The sequence below is a fragment of the Rousettus aegyptiacus genome, unplaced genomic scaffold (assembly GCF_014176215.1).
Source record: "Rousettus aegyptiacus isolate mRouAeg1 unplaced genomic scaffold, mRouAeg1.p scaffold_m13_p_5, whole genome shotgun sequence".
NCBI classification, from domain to species: domain Eukaryota; kingdom Metazoa; phylum Chordata; class Mammalia; order Chiroptera; family Pteropodidae; genus Rousettus; species Rousettus aegyptiacus.
In genome coordinates this window covers 101,650,967-101,667,907 of record NW_023416308.1, presented here as the reverse complement: position 1 = coordinate 101,667,907, position 16,941 = coordinate 101,650,967, and the positions used below count along the sequence as shown (strand labels likewise).

Sequence of the window (16,941 nt, the reverse complement as noted above, 5' to 3'; positions counted from 1 at the left end):
AGAAGGCGGAAGGAGAGGCGTCCGCTGCTGAGGTTCGGGCTCCGGGCGCCCCGGAGACGCGGGAGCGGCGGCCTTCGGGCCGGGAGATTGGCGTCCGGGCCGCCTCGGCTCGGAGCGCGGTCCCCGTCCTTTCCTGGTGCCTTAGCTGAGCGGAGTCGTGCGGCCGGGTGGAGTCGGCGCCCCAGCAGACGAGAGCGGTGAGTCTCCCTCTGATGTCTCCCCGCGGCCGCGGCCTCTCTTCGCACAGGTTGCGGACGCCGCCCCCTCTCGTTTTCACAGATGGAGGACATCGCCCCGGTCTGTGCGCGTTGCGGAGGCTGGGGACGTCGCCCCTTCTCCACTCCTCTCTGCTCTCCCGGCCTGCGGGGACCTCCTTCCCCACTCACTCCATTCCCTGGCGGGAATCGCGCGCCAAATTCGGCCGCCTTACCTCCCCTCACCCCGCATATTCCCTTTCCCAGAAATTGCCTCCTGGATTTTCCCGTCCTCTCGAAGAAGTTACCAGCTTTTTTTAAAAAAAAAAATCTGTTTTAAGTTTCCACCGACTCCCTCTGTCACGGCAAAGCAATTTTTGGTTTCCCTGTTGAACTCAATAGAGATCCCAGGCAGCAAGGGTTTTTTTTTTTTTCTTTCTTTCTTTTTTTTTTTTAAGTTCAGATGACACGAATGTTTCCTCCCCGCCCCTGCACTCGGTAGTTCCAGCGATTGTTCCAGACGCTGGGTTGATAAAGCTGTTCCTAGTATTTGGCTTTAGGGGAACTCCAGCTGAGAGGTAGGACTGCCGTGAATGTGAACAGAAAGCACCTAAAGTGTTCGCAGCTTGAATATACAGTATTTGCGTGTTTCTTTTGTTTCTCGGGAAAGCAAGTTACTAAATATCTTGCTACACAGGCATTGAAATGAGACGAACTTGTAAAGAAAATCTAAGTGTTGCCCTTGTGAATCTGGCCACTGGCATTTTATCCATTCCCCCGAGATGACTAGGGAAGGTAAAAGGGGCTTTTCTGATTTTGAGATATAGGAGGCGGCCTCTTTTGTAACTCAAGGAAAGGATGTTTCAGGCACTTGTTGCCCATGCGATGATCAGAGTTTCAACCTTCATACACTGTGTACATCAGTATTTCAGAACTGTAACGTGAGGTATTTCCTGCGGATAAATTTTTGGCTACTTGGATTTCGAAAGACTTTCTTCATATCTTTGCCACCTGGAGAGCAAGTAGTGCCTAGGAAGGTGACCGCTCCTATATTTATATCTGTATTTAAAATTAAGATAGAACAATTAATTATTTTGCAGCACTTCTTAGGCCTTGAAGTACATTTGCAGATCTTTGTATTTTAAGAATAAATTTTAAGGAGTTGGTAAATAGCACACTTCTAGAGCTAGCAGCAAATTCCAGGTAATTTCTCAGTACTTTGTTGTACAAGGCTTTACTTTTATATAAGTTATATGTTTAGCCATGAATGATTTTTCATTAACTTAAAATTGACCAGCTCAGGATATGACTTGTTGATTTCTTTAGCTTGGACCTTTTCTCTCATTAACATCTCTTGATCTTAGGGAAACAGATTTTTGTGCATCACCCTACTCCTCCTACCCCTTGCTGCCCCAAGACAGTTAATGGTATATTTTTTGAACTATAATATATTTCCAGGTACTAAAAAGTGAATTTAAGCCATGATTTAGACAAGGCTGTTTTCACTATTCATTCCTTTTGCAGTCAAATTAGTTACATCCCACAATTTTTAACTAAGGCAGTGCTTATTACTGTACTAGATTCACAGCTGCAAAAAGGAAATTGCAGTCATGAAGTTAAACTTTGTTCTGTCCCTTACTATTATTTCCTGTAGAGAGCCACATAAATTCTAAATGTTAGAGTAGAAAAGAGGCTGTAAGAAATCCTTATAGGTAAGAATATATGGTCACTGTTATTTATTTTGGCTTTGTTAACTTAAAAATCAAAAGCGAAATGAGAGGCAGTAAGCATTTATTTGGGATCCAATAGAATTGCAATTTGTGAAAAACGGATTCAAGCAGGCTCAGGGTTTTTACAGGAAAAAAGGGAAAAAGATGAGGTAAGTTGTATTAAAGAAGAAGTTTTTGGTGCTGGATAAAGTAAAATTAGATTTTGTACTTCATTGATTGATAGTGATTTGGTCATCAGCAAAGTCCGTTTTCATCCATCACTTCTTAACAGACAAGATATTCTTGTTCTTACTGACTTCTTGGGATGTTGGTTTGATCCATTTCAGGATATAAAGAAACACAAGACGTGCAGAGCAGTTCCTCTGAAGTGGCCACTCTGGCTCTTTTTTAATATGGCCCCACTCATATCATCTTTCACAGTTTATGTGAAGCCAAAGCCTGCTTTTGTAACATCTCATGAAATGGATACCTGTGGATACCTGTGAGGTTAAAAATAATCCTAATAGAGCATAATATTTTCTCTGTGGTGCTAGATCATCCTCAGTTCCCTTCTATAGCTGACTCAATGCACTTTTTTGTTCTCTGTCAATAAGTATTCATTGTAGTTATGAAAGTGATTTTCAGTTAAGTCATCACAGCCCCTAAAGATAAAGGGGGGAAATGTTTTGACTTTCTACAAAGAAAGAGTAAACATAAAAATACCAAATGGAACTCAAAATACTGTTTTATCTTAATTTTCCCTTTGCATTATAGTTACATGGGACTATATATATACTGTAGACATAAAGAGTCACTATCTGAAAAAGTTTATTTGGAGGATGTAAAGCTTCTTTATTCTTAAAACATGAAAAGTAATGTGAAAACTGAAAACATCTAGATTTTTAAGAGCACTCACTTTCATGTCTTACACTGCCTTCCTATAGTGGAATTCCTTTTAAGGAAGTGTTATTGGTTACACAGGTTTTCTTAATAACACATTTGCTATAAAAGGTCTCAAAAGACTTTCAAGGTCTACAGCCATGCCACTGTGAACACGCCGGATCTCGCTTGATCTCAGAAGCTAAGCAGGATGGAGCTTGGTTAGGACTTGGATGGGAGACCACCTAGGAAGCCCAGGAGCTCTGTAGGCATAAAAAAATAAAAAGTAAGGGATTGTAAGTTGACAAGGTCCTTGCAATCTGAGGTTAACCAAAGGTTGCCTCGCCTTAAAAAAAAAAAGACTTTCAGGTCTTTGGAACTAGACTGCAAGAGGGCAGTATATAGACTATCAATAAACCGAATTTTAATTGGACATTTGGGCAGTAAAAGTAGGCTTAGTTCAGTAACTTTTGCCTTTGTCTTCTGCCTGGCACGTTGATATATACTGTATACCAAATATTAATTTCTCAAAGTAATTTTACTTTAAAAAATAAAATGATTAAAGATTGAAAAGATAACCATACCTTGAATTGTCAAAGGTATATAAAATGAGTTTCCTTGAACTTACTCTGCTTTGGGGAGGGGGAATTAAAAAGCCTTTGATGCCAGTATTATCAGAAACCTCAGAAGGTTGCATACCCTTTAACCTAATAATTCTACTTACCTAAGGAACAAATTAGACATAAAAATGTGTATAGGAAGAAAAATAAAGGGTATAATAGTGCAGCATAACAATGTCATATATCCTGAGATTTGGAACGTGTAGCAGGGGCCTTAAATCCCATCCTGGAGCACAGATATGACTATTCTGTTTGCCACTATCTTGCTATTCCTTCCTTCCTCTCAGCCTATACTGAGTCATCCTTAGGAGTCTACATTAGCGATAACAAGGCTTTGGGAGCTATCTTTAACTTTTCAGAAATGTTAAAAGGAAAACAATATGCCATCCTTAACTTTATTGATTCATTGAAATTCTATCAACCCAGCAAAATAATGCTGGACAGCTCATGTTTAGGAGAAGCTATGTGCAGCACCTTAGTGTAGTGTAATAAAAATAAAGGGAGAGAACTTTTAAATGCAGCTTTATAGATAAATGTGTCAAAGTAGAAATAGACAAACATAGTATAGTACAAAGTGCACAGGCTTTGAAGTCAGTTAGACTTGGGTTCTGATCCCAACTCTGTCGCTTATTAGTTGAATAGTCAATAAGCACCATAGTTCCCACTTTGGGGGGAAGGGTATAAAATTATTAATTGTTACACCTACAGTACCAGTCTTCCTAGGTGGTCTCCCATCCAAGTACTAACCAGGCCTGACCCTGCTTAACTTCCTAGATCAGACAGGATCAGGCTTGTTCAGGGTAGCATGGCTGTAGACAATAACTCATTCTTAATTCCAGGCACAGTTCTAAGTGCTTTTGCACATATTAACATATTTAACTCAGTGATTCTGAGATGGATTCTCTTATTATCCCCATATACAGATGAGGAAAATGAAGCACAGAAATGCCCAGGTCATACACCAAGTGATGGAGAAAATAGTTAAATCCAGATTGATTCCAGCACATAAGCTCTTTACCCTTCCCAGTATTGCTTCTGCAGCCAGAACCGTGCCTCATCCTTTGTAGGTGCTCATCAAATGTTACTCAAAATCTTTTTGAGATGTAAAAGATATTTGTTGTGGTAAAAAGCTAGAGGATTACTTTTTTAAACCCACTATTTGGCATGGTGGCAGCCTAGATTTTTATATAAAAATGAGACAGACAGGGGACTAATTACCTACCATATTGACTGGAGGCTTACATTCTGTTTCCAGAACTATATCTGGCACATGTTAGGAATTTTCCTCAGGTGTAATTACCTGCAACAGAGACCTCTTACAAAGGCTGTGAGTTGCTTTTAGACATTGGCTTCTCATTCATAAATACTGTAATGGTTTAGAATTTGCGGGCGTCCCACTTACCCATGAAAGCAATTTTCCACAGGCAAACAGAACCTCACTTGTTTTTCCAATCGAATAATGAAACATAGTCACTTGACTTGGCTGAAGGCAGAAGGACATACAAATAATTAAGTTCTTCAGCAGAAGCACGAAAAATCTTGTGCTGAGTACTGAGGATATGAAAATTAAATTCTTCAGTTGCAGGAAACACATTTAAACAGATAATTAGAGTATAGCTAATTATTACAGTTGAGGTACTTGTCTTCTAACCTTATATTCTGTCTACTAGATCGTGAACTCCTTAATTTATACAACAGTAGTCATGAAGCAAAACTCAAAAAACTTGGAAAGTTTTTTGTAAATAATAGTAATGCAGCTTATATATATCAACTAGGTGACCTGCATAGGTAAACTTTGATGTGTATGTGTGTGTATGTGCATGTTAAGATTTTTTTTTTCTTGCTATTTCTGCAGAGCAATTGATAATCTCGTTACTATGAGTCTGCTAAACTGTGAGAACAGCTGTGCGTCCAGCCAGTCTGAAAGTGACTGCTGCGCCGCCATGGCCAGCTCCTGCAGTGCTGCAGCAAAAGATGACAGTGTGAGTGGAACTGCCAGCACGGGGAATCTCTCCAGCTCTTTCATGGAAGAGATCCAGGGATATGATGTGGAATTCGACCCACCCCTGGAAAGCAAGTATGAATGCCCCATCTGCTTGATGGCACTACGGGAAGCAGTGCAGACACCGTGCGGCCACAGGTTCTGCAAAGCCTGCATCATCAAATCAATCAGGTGTGTGAGCATATGAAAGAACCGTGTCATACAGAGAACAATATTACAAGAACATGGAACATCCCAAGAGTAGTCTTATACATAAACTACTTGGAGGAGAAAGAACGCTGGACAGAAAATTGAGAAATTTATATTCTTATCCTAGTTCAAACTGTAGTATGAAAGGTAATTTTTATCTCCTACCCTCCTCAGACCCTCAGATAAGTAAGTAGCTACTTCTACTTAAAGCAATTCTGCTGCAGACAAGGGTGTGTCTCTTAAGAAAATAACATAAATGTACCTTAAATGATGATATCAGAATGTGATAATCTCAACCGTACAAAGAATGCTGACTCTGTAAGTGATCAGTTATTATGATTTTAGCCATGTTAAATTCTTCCGTTACCTGATATCTATGGATAACTATAAAGTAACCGGTACTTTTCATGAAATTCAAACCTTTCTCACTGCCTCCACTGTTACCACCCTGTTCTAAAATACCGTTGGCTCTCTCACAGGCCTCCGTGCTTCTACCCTTGCCTTCTTCTAGACTGTTCTCAATGTAGTAGCCAGAATGAACCTGGTAAAATAAGTAAGATGATGTCATCTCTGCTCAGCACATGGCAGCATTTCATCTGGAAGTAAAAGCTGAAGTCCTTGCAAGGTGCTATATGGTCGTTCCATAATCTAGTTTCTGTCCTCTTCCCTGCTATGTTTCCTTCCTTCTGCCAGTTCACTCGTTGCTGTTCCTTCAACATGTCAAGCATGCCCCTGCTTGAGGAGTTGGCTCCACCTGTTCTGTTTGGAACACTCATGGCTCACGCCTTTTGCTCCCTCCCTTGTGGCCCAAATCTAACCTTCCCGTAGGTACCCTGGCCACACCGTTAATACCACAGCACGCCTCCTGTCTCCCCTACACTCCCAGTCTCCTTCACTCAGTCGGAAGAAAAGCTCCGTGAGAGCAGAGGTTGAGATTTTTATTTCTTGATATTTTCCCAAGTGCCAGGAATAGTACCTGACACATAGTTGGTGCTCAGTAAGACATGGTTGTGTTAACTGAATGAAGCTATGTGGGACTTCCACGAATGATTCAAATTCATCTTCCAAGAAATAAATACATTTTACTATAATTCAGAAAAGTAGGTGGGAATATTTTTAGGTGACTTAAAAAGTTCTGTACAGAAAAAAAAAATGGAAAAAGTGGGGGATTTTATGTTCTATAATAAATGGGCATCTAGTTATATTAGTGAAAACATTTGAAATTAGGTTAGGCTGGCTACTCACAGTCTTGTTTTTCTTCTCCCTTTTTGTTTTTGTTTTTTCTTGTCCCCTTTTAAATTAACTTTTTTCTCTTTTTTTCTTGTGATGTCCTAATCTGGTTTTAGTATCAAGGTAGTTTGGAAGTATTCTTTCCTCTTCTAATTTTTGGAAGTGTTTGAGAAGGATTTGATATTAATTCTTTAAATGTTTGGTAGAATTCCTCAGTGAAGACTTCTGCTCCTGGACTTTTTTTGCGGGGGGGGGGGGGGGGGCGGGGGGAAAGGTTTTCGATCAGATTCACTCTCCTCACTATTAGTCAGTCTATTCAGATTTTGTTTCTTCATGATTCAGTCTTGATAGATTGTTGATTTTTTTGTAGGTAGGTAGAGATACACAGTATTTTACCAAATGTCACCCTTGCCCAGGAAGGTAGCTGATCTTTAGCAGTTTTTTAATAGCACGATGTTCATGAAAGTAGTAGGACAATGGTCTGAAAAGGAAGTAAAACCCACAAAAGGAAGTCTGAGGCTTTTTGCTTCTATCTCCCTCTCAGCTAGAAATGACCACTTACTTTGACTCTAATGTTCTTAAAAGGAATGGCTCTAAAAAGTCTCATCCATTATATTCCGGGACTCAAAATGCATCTTAATCCAGTTCCATTTCTGTGGGTAATGGTTTCAAGTTTACTTTGTAAAGGTCTTCTTATTTTCTCTTAGACATTCATCACTTAGGTTTGGGACCCCAAACCTAAGTGATGAATGTCTAAGAGAAAATAAGCTTTATAGCTTATCAGAAAATGAGTTGATAGCTTTCTGTGTTTCTCATAAAATACTTGACAGTGTAATAATATTAGTGTGAGAGGCGCCCCATTAAAGATTTACTGTGTCTTACCTTTATTATTTCTAAGACGTTCGATGGCAGACTCCATTTTTCAGCACCTTTTTATCTACCACCGTAGCTGCCATTGTTGGCTTACACACAGGAGGTGCCCAATAAATGTTTAAGAGATTGATTGATGCTCCTATAGCCTACCTGACCTGCCACATTTTGTGAGTGAAGATTGTGACATCCCAAAAAGTTAAAGGGGAGTGACAGACACCCACGTTTACTGAGGATGGTTTTTTTCCATCATAAGATGATATCAACCTCTGAGAAACTACTGGGAAATAGGACATAGAGGCCCTTTAATGCCCTACTACGTTGTACCCCGGGCATAAATATAAAGGAAACGTTTTGTTACATGAGCCAGAGTGTTATAATGACTGTTCAGAGTAAACCTTAAAATGTGGCATTGTAAGGGTACTACTAATTGACACTCTAGACACATTATTGGTATTATGAGCATATTTAATTCACCCCACTAGTATGTTGTGTAGCTGCTGACAAAACAGAGGCCTGCTAGACTGCAGAATTCCTTTCCTTAGTTTTTAGTCATCATATGCCAATCAAAATGTGGCTGTTCAGTTAATTTTTCTCATTTTTTGCTTGGAATCTATCCTACAATATAAAATCCCATAGTTTTTGTTAGATAACTGGTATGGTGCTAGTTATATTTATTTCATAAAGAACAGTTTATAAACTGTTCAAAAAGGACAGGTTTGTTTTATTTGTTTATTTTGGTGCTATTATGCAATATAGTGTGTTAAATTATCTTTCATTGAAAATAATACATGGAGAATTTATATGTGGAGTCTTAAAAGTCGTATTTTTTAATGTAAATGTTTATATCTAAATGTATGTATCTCTTTTCAGGGATGCAGGTCACAAATGTCCAGTTGACAATGAAATACTATTGGAAACTCAACTGTTTCCTGACAATTTTGCAAAACGAGAGATTCTTTCTCTGACGGTGAAGTGTCCAAATAAAGGTTGTTTGCACAAGATGGAACTGAGGCATCTTGAGGTATTAAGGTTATTTTTTAGCCATTAGCATATATGCAAACAGAGGATATATGCTTAGAGGATTCTTAGAGGATAGAGACTTTGTTGTGTCCATCTGTGTATTGCCAGTGCCTAGCATATAATAACTGGTTAACAAAATACCAGCCCTTTGATTGAATATAAATAGAAACCAGAAATTTTTTATTTCATCCACTCTGCCTTTACCTAATGCTAATAAAAAAGAAATCAGCATCTTTCCTAAATTTTTGGGGTGAACATTATCTGCAATAAAACAAGAGCATTTTAAATATAGGTATCATATTTTAATCCCATAGCTTCATTTCTTTCATTCTGAAATAAGCAACAAGTCTCATTAGTTCCCTGATTGTACTTTTTTCTCTGATTTTCTAAATTGTGCATTTTATTATTAGCTAAATGGAGTCCTTCTATAGCTTGAGGTTAACTGAAGCAATCAAATGAAAGAATTTGCTTTAAAATTAAATAAATTCTTAGTTTGGTGGTTTTATGGGTAATTAAATATTGTTTATGTTCTATTCAAAATTAACTATTTAAAACATATTTGTAACTTGTGCCCTTTATTTTGCTTCTTTGGAAGGGGTGGCTCTTTTGACAATATATTCTTAGAAGAGATTATATTTAGATTTCTTAAGGATTGGCAAATACTAATAGATTATTTTTTCTTATTATAGGATCATCAAGCACATTGTGAGTTTGCTCTTACGAATTGTCCCCAATGCCAACGTCCCTACCAAAAATGCCATCTTAATATTCATATTCTCAAGGAGTGTCCAAGGAGACAGGTTTCTTGTCGAAATTGTGCTGTATCAATGGCATTTGAAGATAAAGAGGCATGTACTAACTTGGATTTGTTAATTCCACTACTTCTTAAATTTTTTAATGTATGCTCGTGAGGGTTAGCAGTAGATGAGGATATTACTCCAATTCTGAGTCTATATTATCGGTTGTGGGAAGATTGATTTTTAAGCAAGTAAGTTCAATAAACCATTTTAGTAAACCCACAACTGGTTTATATTTGCATATCTTTCTTAGAAAACATGTTTATACTAATCACTATAAGTAGATCTGCACTGCACATAACAAAACCTAGGAAAGATATATCCCAATCTACTTTCGTATGTGATATTTTAATGACCAATCTTGGATTAGAGACAAACAAGTAGAATGATAACTTAAGACTTATGCTTTACTCTTTAAAAAAGAAAATGGGTTGTTAAGTGTATCTTTGTAATTTTCTCTACTTTTTTTTTTCATGAAATCAAGCATATTCATTAAGTTGATGAAACTTGCTAAAAATGGGGAAAAGTTCGAGGCATAATTAGAACAAATTGATATGTTCCTAAACTTCAGTAAATTAAATGGACTTAACCTGGAGGGTTAAGTATTTCTTAAATTCATTGTATTCTAGAAAACAAGGCTCACCCTTCCAGGGCCCATGAGAGTCTGGGCACCAAAGCCTCCTGCCCTATTAAGGCTTCTGTTCTTTAACCCTCCTGATAAGAGTTTTAATTCAATCATACTGCTGCTGGAAATTTTTAGAACAATGCCTATGGTGAATATGGTATTGGTAAATAATGTCTAAACTAGGCAGAAGTGTTCTGCCTCAGTTTAAAAGAAGTGATTTAAAAGATTCTTTTTGCATAATACCATATTCTTTTAAAAAGCTAGAATGGGAGAAGAATCTCATTACTACACTGGCAAAGGGAGAGAAGATAACATATAGTCTCACTTTTTTTACATACACTGATAAATCCTTAATTTGTTCATAGTGAAAAAATGACTTTTTTTTTTATAAAAATAGGTTGTTTTTACTTTTTCAGATTTTCTCATGCGATTCTTCTATTTCTCTAATTAAATTTAGATCCATGACCAGAACTGTCCTTTGGCAAATGTCATCTGTGAATACTGCAATACTATGCTCATCAGAGAACAGGTATAATAATTCCTTTTTATAAATTGATGTTTCCATAAATAAAGAAGTGAGGTTTTTAATTGAAAACTGAAATCAGTAAGGCTAAATGAATACAGGTTGAAAAAGTGTTAGAACTCTGTGAAAATTTTTTATATAAATTAATACCTTCAGAAATTACAAAATACTCAGCTCTATTTAAAATCTCTAAATCATTAATCTAGTATTTATGTTTATATATATTCATAAACCTTCCAGACAAAACCAGGTAATTTTAAGATACAAATAATCAAAAATCCTCATTTGAAAAAAAAAAAAAAAACCTTAAATACTTATGTATACACTGTGAAATAAGAATCTTAGGTATCCAGAGACCAGCTGAAAGAACAATGAAATAGAAAAAAAACAGGTCTGTTTTTCTCCATAGCATGATTTGTCTCAATAGCTACGGAGACATATTGAAGAGAATTTGAGATTTTCCAGGATCTGGAGCCCCACTGTTCATTTGTCCTGTAGACCACTGATGGGGTATCATCAGAAGTAGTTACGAGAGAAAATTCTCCATTTTTATTATTAATAGAGAAAGGAAAATTCCATCCAATTGCTGTCTTCTGACATTTGGGGAGTTTACGCACAAAATTTGAATATTAGTCACTATTTATACACCCATGAAATCTGCTAACCCAGAGATCATAATTGATTACCTTACTAAGTAGAAGCAAGTGAAACCTGTCATTCGACTAAACTTTTCCATTTGTCTGTTAACAGAGTCCTACAAGTTTTTTTGCAACATAGCCTCAATTTAAAGGTGTTAAACTTCTTTTTGCTTATGAAGTGTCACTTTGTTTTTCTCTTTGCTTTGTTTTACTATTTAAAGGAAACCATGCAGCATACCTAAAACCAAAAATAAATAAATAAAACTTAATGTAGGAAAAGAATCCTAGGTTAAGAATAGAAAAATCTAGTTTTTGACCCCGGTTGTGCTACTCACTTGTCCATTGATTTCTGGCAAGAAAGTTGATGGTCAGCAAACCAAGCTGCCAGCCACACTGGCCCACTGCTGGTTTTTATAAATAAGTTTTAATGGAGCATAGCCATGCCCGTGTGTCTGTATGTCATATATATATGGCTGATTTTCCACCACAATGGTAGAGTTGAGTACTTGGGACAGAGATCATAGAGCCTACAAAGCTGAAAATATTTGCTATCTGACCCTTTATAAAAAATGTTGCCGATTGTTATTCCGGATTATGCAAAATGAAAGATTATGTTAAATGGTCTCTAATGTCGTTTCTGCTTGAAATATCTGTGACTAGAGCCAAACTAAATTCCTAAACGGAATTTGGTACCACTTTCAAAGAATATGGTTCTGCATAATGGATCTTACCTTAAAAAATGTTTTAGCGTCTCCAGATCAAAACCTGAGATATTCTTTAGAACTTTTATTAATGTGCATAATGTACCTTCTAACATCTGAGTCTCCCCATTGCTGCCAAAACATGCCCAGTTCAACAAAATAAGATTTATGAAAAGCAGTCCTGAGGGAAGTACTGGGTATAGTCTCTGGCTTTAGTTAGTGTATGCAGTTGACTGGCCCCTGTTAAATGGCCTGGATCACAGTGAGAGTCCTGGATAAGTTTACAGTCGTGGTTGACATCAGAAGGTGCTTTTTCTTTAAAATGCCACTAGAGGGTTCCAGTTTCCAGCAAGAGGAATAAATTCATTTTCTTGAAATGAATTTTGAGTGATTTAAGGGATGGTATGAGATACTGATATTTCTTTTTCTCTGTGACTTTTGGAAGTAAATATTTTATCTTTGTGGGCTACACAGTTTCTGTTGCAGCTGTTCAACTTTGCCATTGTGATACAAAAGCAGCCATAGACAATACATAAAGGTTTTGTTTAGATGAAATGTACATCTTTATTTCAAGTGTGATCTCATCAAACTAGAACATGATATGCAGGGAAAAACATTTTTCAGCCTTTATTTTTGTTTTCAGATGCCTAATCATTATGATCTAGACTGTCCTACAGCCCCAATTCCATGCACATTTAGTACTTTTGGTTGCCATGAAAAGGTAAGGTGTTTCTTTTTTTTTTTCCTTTTAAATGTTGAATATAGATCAAGAAAATTCCGTTATATCGTGCAGTGTAGAATACCAGTGGGAATGGTGGTGACTGACATGCATTGCGTATATAGTCTTAAGCTCCAAAGAGAAATTAGAGCTCAGAATATTGATTTAGGGAAGTTTTCAGTGATGTTAATGGGAGGTGTATGATTGAGATCATATAGAGTGAGTGTGTATGGAAAAGGAGCTATGGCAAATAGTCTTAGAACTTGATGAACCAGACACGGAGAATGTACTGTTATGGTTTTCAGAATTAATTTGAAGATTAGTAAACAGTTCTGTCAGGTGTCTGAGACATTATTATTTATGATAAGTTCTTTCTAAAGAGTGCAGTTACACTCTTGCTTTTCTTTTAGGCTTTTTTATCTGACTTTTTTATAATAAGCATACATTTAATAATGTAAAAAAGAAACTGAGCAAATAATATATCGCATGATTACGTCTTGTGGGAAAATTTTGTATTGCTTATGTGCGCAGAGAAAAAGGCTTAAAGGAAGGGTATCAAAATGTTAATGGTAGGTGAGATAATAGGTAACTTATTTTCCTTTTGATCATTTATATTTTCTATTTTTCTGTAATATACACAAATTGCTCTTATAATAAAAATGTTATATCAGGAATATATTTTTTATGTAATGGGATATTCTTGGTGATCTGAGTGCGAAGACAGGAAAGAGTCTAATGTGCAATAGATTTATATAATGAATGAGATATCAGAGCCAGGGCAGGTGGTTATAAAAGGAGGAGGGATAAAACAGTATTAGCTAGAGGGAAACTCAAGATCAATGGAGAGGTTCGCCTTTTTTTTTAATGGGGAAGACTTTAATAATTATGTTCTGAGGGGAAGGGTTAGGGGGAGAGAATGTTTGAGCACAAAGAAGAAGGAGGGTAACTGAGCAGTACCTCTGAGGTGTTGAAAAGGGACAGGTGTGATTTAGACCCCAGCTGAAGCAATAATCTTGGACAAGGGATCTCTGCGTCAGCAGAGAAGTACCTAATACTTTTATGGGTGGGAGGGAAGTTTATCCGAAAGATGGATGGGCACCTAGCCTCATTTTTTCAGTGGACGAAGAGGCGAGATCATCTCATTGGCTTAAGGATCTGATGGAGATTCTGATGGGTTATAGGGGATTGAGGGTAGTAATGACGTTACTTAAAAACCTTTTATTTGGCTTCACTAGGTCCCTTTCCTAGTTCTTACAGTATGTGCGCCCAACCTAAGGCTTGTGTTTGATTTTTTTAGATGCAGAGGATTCACTTGGCACGCCACCTGCAAGAGAATACCCAGTCACACATGAGAATGTTGGCTCAAGCTGTTCAGAGTTTAAACCTGGCTTTAGCTCCTGTGCCTCAACGTGATATGCTGCCATATGATCCTGCCTCTCTGCCCCGGGTCTCTGGGTGTCACCCAGAGGTCCCGAATTTCCAAGAAACCATCCAACAATTAGAAGGTCGCCTTGTAATACAAGACCATCAAATCCGGGAGCTGACTGCGAAAATGGAAACTCAGAGCATGTATGTAAGTGAGCTCAAAAGAACTATTCGAACCCTTGAGGACAAAGTTGCTGAAATAGAAGCACAGCAGTGCAATGGGATTTACATCTGGAAGATTGGTAACTTCGCTATGCACTTGAAATCTCAAGAAGAGGAAAAACCTGTTGTCATTCATAGCCCTGGATTCTACACAGGCAAACCCGGATACAAACTGTGCATGCGGCTGCACCTTCAGTTACCAACTGCTCAGCGCTGTGCCAACTATATATCCCTCTTTGTCCACACAATGCAAGGAGAGTATGACAGCCATCTCCCTTGGCCCTTCCAAGGGACAATACGCCTTACAATTCTTGATCAGTCTGAAGCACCGATAAGGCAAAACCACGAAGAGATAATGGATGCAAAACCGGAGCTGCTGGCCTTCCAGAGACCCACAATCCCACGGAACCCAAAAGGTTTTGGCTACGTGACTTTTATGCATTTGGAAGCTCTAAGACAAAGAACCTTCATTAAGGATGATACCTTATTAGTACGCTGTGAGGTCTCTACCCGCTTCGACATGGGTAGTCTTCGAAGGGAAGGTTTTCAGCCACGGAGTACTGATGCAGGGGTATAGCATCGCCTCATTTGTTTAAAACAAACAAACAAACAAACAAACAAAAAAACCCACCCGGAAATGGAAAAAACTGCCTTTCCTTGCCCCGTTGTCAGTGATCACATGCAAACAAAAAAAGCAGTGGGAGAGGTAGCCACCAGTGAAGAGAGGCCACTTGCCACTTTTTCCTTTTACAGATATCTGCCCGAAGCAGTTTTTCTTTGGAAATCTACACATCCCATGCTCTTTCAAAAATCATTACAGTCAGCGTTGGTGGCATGTTGCAGCCGCTCTCTGTCACAGCGTACCTCTCTGTTGTACTTCCATGGGCTTTTGCTCCAGAGTGTTCTGTTGTCAGAAGCCCTGGGTTAGAGTAGTAAAGCTCAACCCTTTTAATAATAATGGACATTCCTTAAAATGTCAGCTTATTTTTATAGTATTGTATGTAATATATTAAACTTGAGAATCACTACCGCCTTGTGTTGGTGCCACCAAGAAGAGGTACTACCTTAGATCTGAGTTCTCGTTTTATTTGCCCTCTGATAGATTTCAGAGGATCTGACCCATAATCTGGAAAACTGAAAGTTCTCATTGACCGCACCGTGTCTCCACCCTCCCCCACCCCACCCCAGGCCTGGAACTGAGGATATTCAGGGACTAGTTAAACCATAAAAATAACCAAATACATAATCTTGTGAACTTGTCTCTTGACTAATTCTTGCTTAAGTGTTTCATTCTACCTTGGTTACATATTTCTGTGCCTACCAAGTAGCATCTCCAGAATTTAGAATGCTGAGAACCATGTGGATACCAGCTGCTCAGTGTTACGTCATAATTCCCTTTTTGTCTGTTCAATGCAGAGAGAATTCCACAGCCCTGCTTATGTTCTCTGATGCTTAATGCTTGTAGGACAAGGAAATGCACCCATGTAATTAACCAACATAAAAATGTAAAATGACTCAACTAGTCAGCTAATATGGCATATTCGTTGGCGGTGACAAAAGCTATTTGTCAGAAATGTTAAGCTCTATTGAATACTCTCTGATTTACTTCAATTAAGTGGAACAAAATTGATTTTCTAAAAGTAGGATCTCTTAATATTTGGGAGATCATTGGTGATACTTGAGAAGTCACCAAACTGATGTTGGAACTCATCAGAACTTGAATAGGTTGCTTTAGTCCAGTAATTCATACCTGACGAAGGTCATGTGGAAGGTATTGAAATGACCGAATGTTCCTAACAGGTAGAGATGATTGTTATGCCAAAGGTCTATAGATATTAAATATGGTGAAGTCTAAGGGTATTCCCCCAACTCGTATGGCTATTAATAAAGAATCTAAGAGGGCCCGTACACTATACTGTTTACATGCGATTGTTTAGAGCTGTCTGGTCACGAGGGATCATAGTGTATCTCCAGAGAGGCCAAATCAAAGCCCCCTGACCAGTGTGAAAGATAGCCTTAATTTCAAGAGGAGCCTAAGAAACTGTGGAGAAGAATGGTTTCCGTTCCAGGCAGAGGCAGCCTAGAAAGGTCACTTTGACCTTTCTCTTTACCTTCCCTCCTCACCCCATGTTTAGGCACCTGCTCTGCTGAGTTTAGGTTATAAAGTGAAAGTAAAGGTCATGCAGAGATCCTCTTCCCCAGTGCCACTGTCGATATCACCTGACTGTCAGCTGGTTGGCAGTTTGTTTCCCAGGAGCTTGTGCCTCAGCCGTTAGGCTTCCCAACGAACCCCTGAGAATCACTGGAGCACCGTGCTCTATGTAGGGACGCTTGCACCACTGCTGTTCCTGTGATTGTTTTTCAGTGAATAAATGATGGTCGAGTTCCATTTAAAAGTAAATGGTAGTTATTTTTGTTGCATAGGGAAAGCCTGAAGGAAATCTACTACTTTCGATGACTCGTTTTCTTTGTGCTCTTGTATGTTTTACATTTTCTATAATAAACGTACTTTTGTCAGAAAAAAATTAAATGTTGCCTGCCGTTAAACATTCAACCTCACTAAAAAAGGAAATGATATTTTCCTGGTCAGGTCAAATTTCTATTAAAAGCATGGCTGTGCATTAGGTACTGAGGAG

The 16,941-nt window shown here is 38.2% G+C and overlaps 1 protein-coding gene and 1 pseudogene across 1 annotated transcript; one reads left to right on the top strand and one right to left on the bottom strand.

The window, feature by feature from the left end:
- On the top strand, positions 1-16,830 carry TRAF6 (TNF receptor associated factor 6). Its single transcript, XM_016123250.2, has 7 exons — positions 1-197; positions 5,258-5,575; positions 8,567-8,717; positions 9,406-9,564; positions 10,596-10,667; positions 12,644-12,721; positions 14,016-16,830. The coding sequence occupies exons 2-7, from the start codon at positions 5,280-5,282 to the stop codon at positions 14,880-14,882; spliced, it is 1,623 nt and encodes a 540-aa protein (XP_015978736.1). The 5' UTR covers positions 1-197; positions 5,258-5,279; the 3' UTR covers positions 14,883-16,830.
- On the bottom strand, positions 4,102-4,219 carry LOC118603580 (annotated as a pseudogene).
- Positions 16,831-16,941: the final 111 nt, after the last annotated feature.

What these genes read in the sequence shown, in the direction of transcription:
- TRAF6 (XM_016123250.2), top strand. Translation starts at nt 5,280, where the DNA reads ATGAGTCTGCTAAACTGTGAGAACAGCTGTGCGTCCAGCCAGTCTGAA. An exon ending in TGGAACTGAGGCATCTTGAG is followed by an intron (nt 8,718 to 9,405) that starts GTATTAAGGTTA and finishes TTCTTATTATAG; the next exon opens with GATCATCAAGCACATTGTGA. An exon ending in TGGCATTTGAAGATAAAGAG is followed by an intron (nt 9,565 to 10,595) that starts GCATGTACTAAC and finishes AATTAAATTTAG; the next exon opens with ATCCATGACCAGAACTGTCC.